The 12,204-nt window shown below is 38.8% G+C and overlaps 2 protein-coding genes across 4 annotated transcripts in view; one reads left to right on the top strand and one right to left on the bottom strand.

Annotated features, from left to right (window-relative positions):
* The first annotated feature begins 85 nt into the window (after positions 1–85).
* Positions 86–12,204, top strand: part of gdpd2 (glycerophosphodiester phosphodiesterase domain containing 2) — an 80,971-nt gene continuing 68,852 nt past the window's right edge. The window contains exon 1 of the mRNA XM_061900287.1: positions 86–3,246. Coding sequence (XP_061756271.1) covers positions 3,169–3,246 — 78 coding nt within the window. The 5' untranslated portion in view covers positions 86–3,168. The remainder of the gene's footprint in view (positions 3,247–12,204) is intronic.
* The window catches only part of pdzd11 (PDZ domain containing 11), a 48,654-nt gene continuing 41,313 nt past the window's right edge, over positions 4,864–12,204 (bottom strand). For all 3 annotated transcript variants that reach the window (XM_061900294.1, XM_061900292.1, XM_061900293.1), the window contains exons 3-6: positions 11,349–11,489; positions 11,184–11,282; positions 7,675–7,735; positions 4,864–5,381 (exon numbers count right to left, since the gene is read on the bottom strand). In XM_061900294.1, coding sequence (XP_061756278.1) covers positions 5,347–5,381; positions 7,675–7,735; positions 11,184–11,282; positions 11,349–11,489 — 336 coding nt within the window. In that variant the 3' untranslated portion in view covers positions 4,864–5,346. The remainder of the gene's footprint in view (positions 5,382–7,674; positions 7,736–11,183; positions 11,283–11,348; positions 11,490–12,204) is intronic.

Genomic DNA, 12,204 nt, shown 5'->3' with positions numbered 1-12,204 from the left:
TTTGCTCGACTTTAAAGGCCTACTGAAACCCACCATGCAGTCTGATAGTTTATATATCAATGATGAAATATTAACATTGCAACAAATGCCAATACATCTTTTTTAGTTGACTAAATTGCAATTTTAAATTTCCCGCGAGTTTCTTGTAGAAAACGCCGCGGAATGATGATGTGTACGCGTGATGTCACTGACTGTCAGGAAATATTAGCTCAGCACCACTTACGGCTAAAAGTCGTCTGCTTTAATGGCATAATCACACAATATTTTGGACATCTGTGTTGCTGAATTTTTCGCAATTTGTTCATTTAATAATGGAGACATCAAAGAAGAAAGATGTAGTTGGGAAGCGGTGGATTGCAGCTGTCTTTAGCACCGAGACACAGCCAGTGTTTTTTTGTTTGTTGTGAAGCTTTAACACAAGCCAGCATGTTTTTGGATGGGGAAATTGTGATATATGTCTTACCGGAGACATCATTGGATTAGTCATCGTCCTGCAGCAGCTGTTTAGAAGGCAGCTGTGAGCTTGGCTCCTCGGCTTCTCTCTGAGACACTGGGTGTTCACCGCAGCCACCCGACCTCGAGGTATGTTTTTACAATCTTTAAAATCTCACTAAAACACTATTAAAACAATAAGCAGATAAGGGATCTTCCAGAATTATCCTAGTAAATGCGTTTAATTACATCTGAAACGCTCACACTTTTTTTTTTCTCTAGTCCTTCACTATCAATATCCTAATTCACAAATCTTTCATCCTCGCTCAAATTAATGGGGAATTTGTCGCTTGCTCGGTCCGAATTGCTCTTACTGCTGGTGGCTCCCATTATAAACAATGTGAATATGTGTGGAGCTCCTCAACTCGTGACGTCACGCACACATACTTCCGGTAAAGGCAGGGCTTTTCTATTAGCGAACAAAAGTTGCGAACTTTATCGTGGATGTTCTCTACTAAATCCTTGCAGCAAAAATATGGCAATATCGCGAAATGATCAAGTATGACACATAGAATGGACCTGCTATACCCGTTTAAATAAGAAAATCTCATTTCAGTAGGCCTTTAAGTGGACTTTGAAACATGTTCTTGTTCATTAGGAGCGAAAAGGAGTATGGATATTAAGTTAGCATTTTGTCTCTTGACATTTCTCTCAGATTTTTCCTTATCTGGAAATGAATGGCTCACATTTATTTACATTCTACATTTATAAAAAAGTTTATTTGGCACAAATATATTGTTTACGTCCTCGACGACGTAGCGACTTGTCCAGGGTGTACACTGCCTTCCGCCCAATTGTAGCTGTGATAGGCACCAGCGACCCTAAAGGGGAATAAGCGGTAGAAAAAATGGATGGATGTATGGATATTGTTTCCGTTTATCTGTTATATTGTAAGGCTGCACAATTATGGACAAAATAATGATTTTTTAAAATGTTTTATCAATATTGAAATCCATCCTTCCATCCATTTTCTACCGCTTTTCCCTTTTGGGGTCGGTGGAGCTTATCTCAGCTGCATTCGGGCGGAAGGTAGGGTACACCCTGGACAAGTCGCAACCTCATCACAGGGCCAACACAGATAGACAACATTCACACACTAGGGCCAATTTAGTGTTGCCAATCAACCTATCCCCAGGTGCATGTGTTTGGAGGTGGGAGGAGCATATCCCCTGGTGCATGTCTTTGGAGATGGGAGGAGCTTATCCCCAGGTGCATGTCTTTGGAGGTGGGAGGAGCCTATCCCCGGGTGCATGTCTTTGGAGGTGGGAAGAAGCCAGAGTACCCGGAACATGCAAACTCCACACAGAACGATCCCGAGCCCGGGATTGAATTTAGGACTACTCAGGACCTTCGTATTGTTGAGGCAGATGCACTAACCCCTCTTCCACCGTGCTGCCCAATATTGAAATCAAAACTATTAATCAGGATTCTACATTGTTAGCACCCCCCCGCGACCCCAAAAGGGATAAGCGGTAGAAAATGGGTGGATGGATGGAAGGTAAAACAGTATTGGGGGAGGAGGTTGAACGTGACGCCATCAAGTAATTTGATCAAATCTAATTAGAAGGCGTAATAAACATTAGTTTTTAATTATTAGGACATTTTACTGAAATTGGTATGTTTTATTTCATATGAACATTGGTTTTAAATATTGACATGTCTATTATATAGTCATTTCACACAAATTTTAACATTTTCTTATATAAATGTGTCTCAAATGTTGACATTTCCTTTTATGTGGATGTGGAGGGGGGTGTGGCCTGCGGGCCTGCAGCGGAGAGAGGAACCAGCACCCCTGTCTGCCAATCCAAATCTGATTGTTTTGCCTTCAACTGACAGAGATCAGATTTTTTTTTGCATTTGGGCCACATCAGGATTGATATGTGATCTTTTCAAATGGGACTTTGGTCTAAACACAACGTGACTCGTATGTGACTTTTACGTCATCTTTGGGCGAGTTACGTCGTTCGTGTGTGTACGGGGAAGTGGATATTTCATCACTACGTCCGGTTTCTGTGCATAGAAACATCTATAATTGGGTGGAGGGGGTTGAACGTGACGCCATCAAGTAATTTGATCAAATCTAATTAAAGCAAAATATACATCCATATCATGCACCGGGGGATAGGTTGATTGGCAACACTAAATTGGCCCCAGTGTGTGAATGTGAATGTGAGTGTGAATGTTGTCTGTCCAGGGTTTACACCGCCTTCCGCCCGATTGTAGCTGAGATAGGCACCAGCGCCCCCCCGCGACCCCGAAGGGAATAAGCGGTAGAAAATGGATGGATGGATATTTAAAGACATACATTTGTTTTTAATTATTAAGACATTTTACTCAAATAGGTATGTTTTATTTCATATGGACATTGGTTTCAAATATTGACATGTCTATTATATTTTTTACATTTTCTTATATAAATATGGCTCAAATTTTGACATTTCCTTTTATGTGGATGTGGAGGGGGGCGTGGCCTGCGGGCCTACAGCAAAGCGGGGTGTGCCAGGACTGGCAGCGACGTCAGCGACAGGTGCGTAGTTGGCCCAGCTGGGCCTTGCTATCTAATCACCCGTCACTCTGTACAAGCAGCAAACCGGGCACAGAGAGGTAGTTGGAGCTGACAATTGCTGGAAAACAACCCGTAGACTTTTGTGAAAAATAAAACTGTATTGAACCATGAAACGGGCTTGTGTGGAAATGCTGGGAGGGTCAAGAGGACCCGCTGGAAGAGAACTTCCACAATGGACGTTTCAGGTTAGTTTATATGAACGTACATCTCACATTCTATGCTGTGTTTTAGAAAAAGGTTGTCATTAACGTTACTTAGTTCGTTAAAAAAAAGAATGTATTCAGTTATAAACATTCATTCAATTTCTTCTTTCCTTCATGGATCTTAACTTTAGCGCTATATTTTTATTTAATAAGTTGAAGGTGTATTTGTTTCACTATAAAAGTGTAAAAAGGTCATGAAATGATGATAATGTCATACATGCACATGACATTTAATTGATTATTCTCATCTGTATTTAGATTATTAGTTGTTTAAAAAGCGCCACAACTCCACGTTCATGGCAAATAATGCCATCAAACTTAGAATTTTGCAAGATAGTTTCAAGGTTAATTTATAAGTCATAATGTGTTGAAACAAACGCAAAAAATTTGGCGAGATTTATCTATTTTCTTCATCAGGTTTTGCACTATAAGGACCAATAAATCCATACTTCTTAATGATGTACTTGCCTATACAAATACATACTTGTCTTTATTTCAAAAGATAAATATATAAGACAAAATGATAAAGAAGCAAGTAAAAACATGTCTCAGAACTTTAAAAACAATGTAACAAGAAATGGTGCAAGTTTTAAGTCTATTAAAATATAAATGTGACATGAAATTAAAATAAGTGTTGTTTAAAAAATTAAAGGCCTACTGAAATGAGATTTTCTTATTTAAACGGGGATAGCAGGTCCATTCTATGTGTCATACTTGATAATTTTGCGATATTGTCATATTTTTTCTGAAATGATTTAGTAGAGAACATCGATAAAGTTTGCAACTTTTGGTCGCTAATAAAAAAGCCTTGCCTGTACCGGAAGTAGCAGACGATGTGCGCGTGACGTCACAGGTTGTGGAGCTCCTCACATCTGAACATTGTTTACAATCATGGCCACCAGCAGCGAGAGCGATTCGGACCGAGAAAGCGACGATTTCCCCATTAATTTGAGCGAGGATGAAAGATTCGTGGATGAGTGAAGCACTAGAAAAAGAAAAAAAAAAGGCGACAGCAGTGGAAGCGATTCAGATGTTATTAGACACATTTACTAGGATAATTCTGGAAAATCCCTTATCTGCTTATTGTGTTACTAGTGTTTTAGTGAGATTATATGGTCGTACCTGAAAGCCGGAGGGGTGTGGTGACCGCCAGTGTCTCCGAGGGAAGCCACGTTTCTCGACGAGGCGAAGGCAGCCGGGCTGAGGTTATTTTTTTTCCCCCTCCTCCACGGTGTAAGCATCCGACGGTCGGGGGCGGCCGGTGGGAGGAGGCAAGAGAGTCCAGTCCGCAGCTGTAGGAGGAATGACGCAAGCTCTCTGCTCATGTCTACGGTAAGAACCAACTTTTTCTCACCGAAACCTACCGATTGACATGTGGTAAGGAACCGCTTCACCGTCATCTTTCGGGAATGTAAAGAAAGAAACACCGGCTGTGTTTGTGTTGCTAAAGGCAGCCGCAATACACCGCTTCCCACCTACATCTTTCTTCTTTGACGTCTCCATTATTAATTGAACAAATTGCAAAAGATTTAGCAACACAGATGTCTTACACTACTAGAACCAATAAATCCATACTTCTTAATAATGTACTTGCGTATATAAATACATACTTGTGTCTTTATTTCAAAACATAAATAAGACAATATCATGATAAAGAAGCAATTTTAAAAATAAAACATTTTTTCTCAGTACATTAAAAACAATGTAAGAAATGGTGCAAGTTTTAAGTTTGTTAAAATATAAATGTGACACGGAATTAAAATAAGTGTTGAGAAAGTTACTGCAAACACAGGATGGCGACTAAAATGTTTGCTACAACTGCATGTATAAAAAGCCGACAATGTGCTTCATGTGGTAGATTTGCTTTCACAACTTGGTGCTGCTGTCTAACATTTACATTTTGTACATATTCAGTATTACATGAGACTTTACTTTGAAGGCGGACGTAGTGATGATGGCACGGTGTGTACAAGTGTGACATAGTGTCAGTCACCTATTGTTGGAAGTGAGCAGGGGTGGTAATGACGTACTGTGACGTCTTCTGACTCAGTGCGTCTTTGACTCCTGGCTCACTGGCGCCACCTAGTGGACGGTTCTCTCCTTCTGCCTCTGGTAGTCTGAAAAAGCAAGAGCGAATGAGCCAGGAATACTTGAGCACAGCGTAAATGCATACATAAAAGGTGTATACTGCAGTAATCTTAAATATTGTATTAACTTAAGTATGAGTAAAAAAAATGGTGGGCCTTGAATATCTTTTATTCCCACACAGAAATGACTTTCTGTACCCACCTGCAACTTTATTAAGTACAATAATGTACAAAGTTAAATGGGTTCACAAACTTAATGTTGAAATTTAGAAAATAATAGAAAGTACTTTACTGATCCCTGGGGGAAATTCCCCACCACAGTTTGCTCACAATAGACAAACATTTAGGTATTTTTGACATGTGAATACAAAAAAATAGTCTATTATACAGCATTATACAGTCTATTATATAGCATTATTCACATGTGAATAACATAAATACAGTCTATTATACAGCACTATTCATATGTCCATCCATCCATACATTTTCTGCCGCTTATTCCCTTTGGGGTCGCGGGTGCCTATCTCAGCTACAATCGGGCGGAAGGCGGGGTACACCCTGGACAAGTCGCCACCACTATTCACATTTGAATAACAAATAGTCTATTATACAGCATTATTCACATGTGAATAATATAGTTTATTATACAGAATTATTCACATATGAATAATACAAATACAGTCTATTATACAGCATTTTTCACATGTGAATAATACAAATAGTTTATTATACAGCATTATTCACATCTGAATATTACAAATAGTCTATTATACAGCATTATTCACATGTGAATAATATACAGTCTATTATACAGCATCAATCACATGTGAATAATATAGTTTATTATACAGCATTATTCACATATGAATATTAAAAATAGTCTATTATACAGCATTATTCACATGTGAATAATATAAATACAGTCTATTACACAGCATTAATCCCATGTGAATAATAGTCTATTACACATTATACACATGTGAATAATATAAATAGTCGATTATACAGCATTATTCACATGTGAATAACATAAATACCTTCTATTATACAGCATTATTCACATGAATAATATACAGTCTATTATACAGCATTATTCACATGTGAATAACATAAATACAGTCTATAATACAGCATTATTCACATGTGAACAACAAATACAGTATTAGCATTTTTCACAAGTGAATAACATAAAATGCAGTCTATTATACAGCGTAATTCACATGTGAATAACAAATACTGTCTATTATACATTTAAGTACAGTCAAAAAGGAACATAGAAGCTCTGGAAGTGTATAGTGTTAATTTTTTTCTGAAATTGCGGGTATTATTGGCTGTAAACTACAATAATGACAACCGATTTTTCTTTTTAAATCTAACTACAGTACTCGCAGTACTGTGAATTAGAAACCAATTGTGAACCTTTTAGCCCATTTAGAAATGCCAAATATACCATATATATATATATATATATATACATACATACATACATACACAGAACTGTAACTAATTAAATTTTCCAAGATATGTTCAAAAACTGAGATGCACCTAAAATTGTTTATAAAAGACCCATCCATTTTCTTTAGCGCTTTTCATAATAATAATCACATTTAAGCACGTCAATTAGGATGACGTGTAAATAAATGCATAATTATTATATTTGGTTCAGTTTGGTTTAAGTCCATTGTACTTATTGAAACTCTGAATTTCCCTGCAGGGATTATTAAAGTATTTCTGATTCTGAAATAATAAATAATGTCTGCTCTTGAATAGGATTCTGCTGAAAAAGTACTTCTGATTCTGATCATGATTGACTTTTTAAAATCCATATTTCAATAATATATACAGGTTTTGATGAAATGTTTTTTTTCTTTCAAAATGTTCATGCATACGTGTGATGAAAAGTATATTATTTCACTGACAAAATAACATCTGAAAACTCACGTTTTTATTTAATTGTATTCATATACTAAATATTCATGTTTCATATTTAAGGAATGATATTTAAATCTAAATATGATGAATTTGATTATTTGTTTAGTATGAGTGCCAATATCTTCATTTTTCGCATCATAAACAATAATGCATGACAGTGTTTTAGAATAGAGGTGTCCAATATTTTTTCCCATTCAGAGCAGATGCATAAAAATGTGAGTATGCACTTACTTTTCTTCACCAGTTTTCTTTATTCACCATGCAAAAATCAATCATTAACGCCAAACAGTTGAATTCACCTCAAGAAAAAGCTTTTGATCACCGTAAGATTAAAAATCCCAAACAGACGAGTTGCTTGTGGTCTTTGTGTGGATTCGGAATGCAAACTTACTGTAAGGAAAGAAGCGAACTCTCATCAGGATCTCCCGTGCAGTCTTCAGAATGTCCACAGCCTGAAAACATTGCACAAAATTTACGGTTTATGAAAATATTAAACCCAAAACCAGTAAAGTTGTCACGTTGTGCAAATGGTTAATAAAAAGAGAATACAATGATTTGTAAATCCTTTTCAACCTATATTCAATTGAATAGACTGCAAAGACAAGATATTTAATGTTCCAACTGAGAAACATATTTTCAATAAAAATTAGCTCCTTTTGAATTAGATGCCTGCAACATGTTTCAAAAAAGCTAGCACAAGTGGCAAAAAAGACTGAGAAAGTTGAGGAATGCTCATCAAACACCTATTTGAACATCCCACAGGTGAACAGGCTAATTTGGAACAGGTGGGTGCCATGATTGGGTATAAAAGCAGCTTCCATGAAATGCTCAGTCTTTCAAGGATGGGGCGAGGGTCACCACTTTGTCAACAAATGCCTGAGCAAATTGTGGAACAGTTTAAGAACATTTATCAACGAGCTATTGCAAGGAATTTAGGGATTTCACCATCTATGCTCTGTAATATCATCAAAATGTTCAGAGAATCTGGAGAAATCACTGCAAGTAAGCGATGATATCACAGACATCCGATCCCTCAGGCCGTACCGCATGGTGTGTCAAGGATATCACCACACAGGCTCAGTAAAACTTCAGAAAACCACTGTCAATAACTAGAGTTGGCTGCTACATCTGTAAGTGAAGTGAAGTGAATGATATTTATATGGCGCTTTTTCTCTAGTGACTCAAAGCGCTTTACGTAGTGAAACCCAATATCTAAGTTACATTTAAACCAATGTGGGTGACACTGGGAGCAGGTGGGTAAAGTTTCTTGCCCAAGGACACAACGGCAGTGACTAGGATGGCGGAAGCGGGGATCGAACCTGCAACCCTCAAGTTGCTGGCACGGCCGCTCTACCAACCGAGCTATACCGCCCCACAAGTGCAAGTTAAAACTGTACTATGCAAAGCCAAAGCCATTTATCAACAACACCCAGAAACACTTCACTGGGCGCAAACCCATCTAAGGCGGACTGATGCAAAGTGGAAAAAGTGTTCTGTGGTCTGACGAGTCCAAATGTCAAATTGTTTTTGGAAACTGTGGACGTCGTGTCCTCTGGACCAAAGAGGAAAAGAATCATGAGGACTGTTACAGGTGCAAAGTTGAACAGCCAGCATCTGTGATGGTATGGGGGTGTATTAGTGGCCAAGGCATGGGTAACTTACACATCTGTGAAGGCACCATTAATGCTGAAAGGTACATACAGGTTTTGGAGCAACATATGTTTTCATCCAAGCAACGTTAAGACAATGCCAGCCAAGCCACATGTTACAACAGAGTGGCTTCATAGTAAAAGAGTGCGGGTACTAGACTGGCCTGCCTGTAGTCCAGACCTGTCTCCCATTGAAAATATATGGCACAATATAAAGCCTAAAATAGCCCAACAAAAACCCCGGACTGTTAAACAACTTAAGCTGTGCATCAAGCAAGAATGGGAAATAATTCCACTTCAAAAAAGTGTCTCCTCAGTTCCCAAACGTTTACTTACTGTTGTTAAAAGGAAAGGCCATGTAACACAGTTGTAAAAATGCCCCTGTGACAACTTTTTTTGCAATGTGTTACTGTCATTAAATTCTAAGTTAATGATTATTTGCAAAACAAAATAAGTTTCTCAGTGTGAACATTAAATATCTTGTCTTTGCAGTCTATTGAATTGAATATAAGTTGAAAAGGATTTGCAAATCATTGTATTCTCTTTTTATTTACCATTTATACAACGTGACAACTTCACTGGTTTCGTATATTGTTAACCGATCTGCCCACTTATTGTTCCTACATATCCACCCACGGCTACAACATAATACATCTTTATTATTATGACTATTATTTACTAGGATTGCACAGTACAGCAGATAAATAATAAAAATGACAGAGCTTTTAATACTATTGTTATACCGTGAAAATATATGTGTGAACAACAGCGTCCAAGACGCAATTTAGCATCCCTGCGAGTGAGCTCGTGGCTAACGTCCCTCAACAGCTTCTCAATCACTGATTCTCGCCTCCGTGGCAGGAAATAAACTACATTCTTTCCAGGACGAGGAATAGCTTAAAGGAGAACATTATCACCAGACCTATGTAAGCGTCAATATATACGTTGATGTTGCAGAAAAAAGACCATATGTTTTTTTTAACCGATTTCCGAACTCTAAAAGGGTGAATTTGGCGATTCAAATGCCTTCCAATTGTTCGCTGTCGGAGCGATGACCTTTCACCCGTGACGTCACAACAGGAAGCAATCCGCCATTTTCTCAAACACATTACACACACCAAGTCAAATCAGCTCTGTTATTTTCCGTTTTTTCGACTGTTTTCCGTACCTTGGAGACATTATGCCTCGTCGGAGGGTATAACAACACGATCAGGGACGGATTCAAGTTGACTTACGTGGAGTGTGCTAATCAGACATATCAATCAATCAATCAATGTTTACTTATATAGCCCTAAATCACTAGTGTCTCAAAGGGCTGCACAAACCACTACGACATCCTCGGTAGGCCCACATAAGGGCAAGGAAAACTCATGGTCACGGCATGCTAATCGATGCTAACATGCTATTTAGGCTAGCTGTATGTACATATTGCATCATTATGCCTCACTTGTAGCTATATTTGCACCCAGCCTTTACCTCCACCCACATTTAATGCCAAACAAACACATACCAATCGACGGATTCAAGTTGCACCAGTTGTCAAAAGATGCAATCGTTAAATTAGAAGGCGATCGCCAAATTCGTCCTCGTTGCCACCGTCTGTCGTCATATGGCTCAATAGCTTCAGTTTCTTCTTCAATTTCGTTTTTCGCTATCTGCCTCCACACTCCAACCATCAGTTTCAATACATGCGTAATCTGTTGAATCGTTTTAGCTGCTGAAATCCGAGTCTAAATCCGAGCTAATGTCGCTATATCTTTCTGTTCTATCCGTCATGTTTGTTTTCTATTGGCATCACGCAGTGACGTGACAGGATAATGGACGGGTGGATATACCGATCGTGAAAATCAGGCACTTTGAAGCGTTTTTTCGGGATATTGCGTGATGGGTAAAATTTTGAAAAAAAACTTTGAAAAATAAAACACGCCACAGGGAACTGATTTTTATTGGTTTTAACCCTTCTGAAATTTTGATAATGTTCCCCTTTAACATGCTAGGATGCACACTGTAGGACTTAACTCACCGCTGAGCTAGAGCAATCAGTTTTGCTCAAAGTGATGGATGGAATTCCTGCCCTTTTTAAAAGCGACGTAATAATTCAACAGTGTTGACGAACATTGTTTTCTCTGTTGTGGTCTCTTGCCGTCACCTGTTACTCTCAGTTGCATTTCAAAATAATACAGAACAAATTATCTGTTTATTTTGTTTGGAGTTCAGATGGGATTGGATATAGGACAGGACCCGGACTTACTCTGGAATGTTCAATGTCTTGAAAATCCACGTCGTTGACTGAAAGGACCTGGTCTCCCTCCTGGAGTCCTGCTCTGTGGGCGTCGGAGTCTGGCACCACCTGGTGGTAAACAATGGTGAGGAAACAGAAAGGTGTACGTCGTTCAACCCACGCTGGGCAGCAGACCTTGGATATGAAGATTCCCAACTGTGACGCCTTGCCGCCGCGGATGTTGAAGCCAAGCTGCGCTCCTGGAGGTTTGTTCAAGACCACGGTGCGGGGCAGGAACTGGGTAAGCTCGTTGTTGTAGTCGGGGTGGTGAATCCGCTAAAATTCATGCAGATAACATTTTCCAATCATTCAAATATACCCAGATTGATCCTAAGTTCCTAACCCACATAAGAAGTGTTATAGTAGCCATTAAAGTACCGTACAGAGCAAAGGTTTGGACTTGGGGAAGTAAAATATACCGGTATTAGTATAGTACCGCGATGCTAATGAATCATATTCGGTACTATACCGCCTCTAAAAAGTACCAATCTTCACCCACCGCCGTCGTGACATTGCTGGGTTTATGAGAAGATGAGCATGTTCGGCAGTGCACACACTGAGTACTTACAAGCAGAAACAGTGTGTAGACCACACGTGTCAAACTCAAAGCCCGTGGGGCCAGATCTGGCCCGCAACACACTCATATATCTGAATACCAAAGACTATGAAAATGGGACCGATTACCTCCCGGCTTGGCACTCAGCATCAAGGATTGGAATTGGGGGTTAAATCACCAAAAATTATTCCCGGGCGCGGCCACCGCTGCTGCTCACTGCTCTTCTCGCCTACCAAGGGGTGATCAAGGGTGATGGGTCAAATGCAGAGAATAATTTTGCCACACCGAGTGTGTGTGTGACAATCATAGGTACTTTTACTTTAACTTTAAAGTACCTTATCTTTTCTTGATAAATGTATTACAAAACTTAATGTGCTATTACATATATTTATACTTAAATCATCTCTAATAAAAAAAAATATATATCATACATTT

This window comes from Nerophis ophidion, linkage group LG05 (genome assembly GCF_033978795.1).
Source record: "Nerophis ophidion isolate RoL-2023_Sa linkage group LG05, RoL_Noph_v1.0, whole genome shotgun sequence".
NCBI lineage: Eukaryota > Metazoa > Chordata > Actinopteri > Syngnathiformes > Syngnathidae > Nerophis > Nerophis ophidion.
The sequence above is the reverse complement of the archived record's forward strand: the minus strand, read 5'-3'. Positions and strand labels throughout refer to the sequence as shown.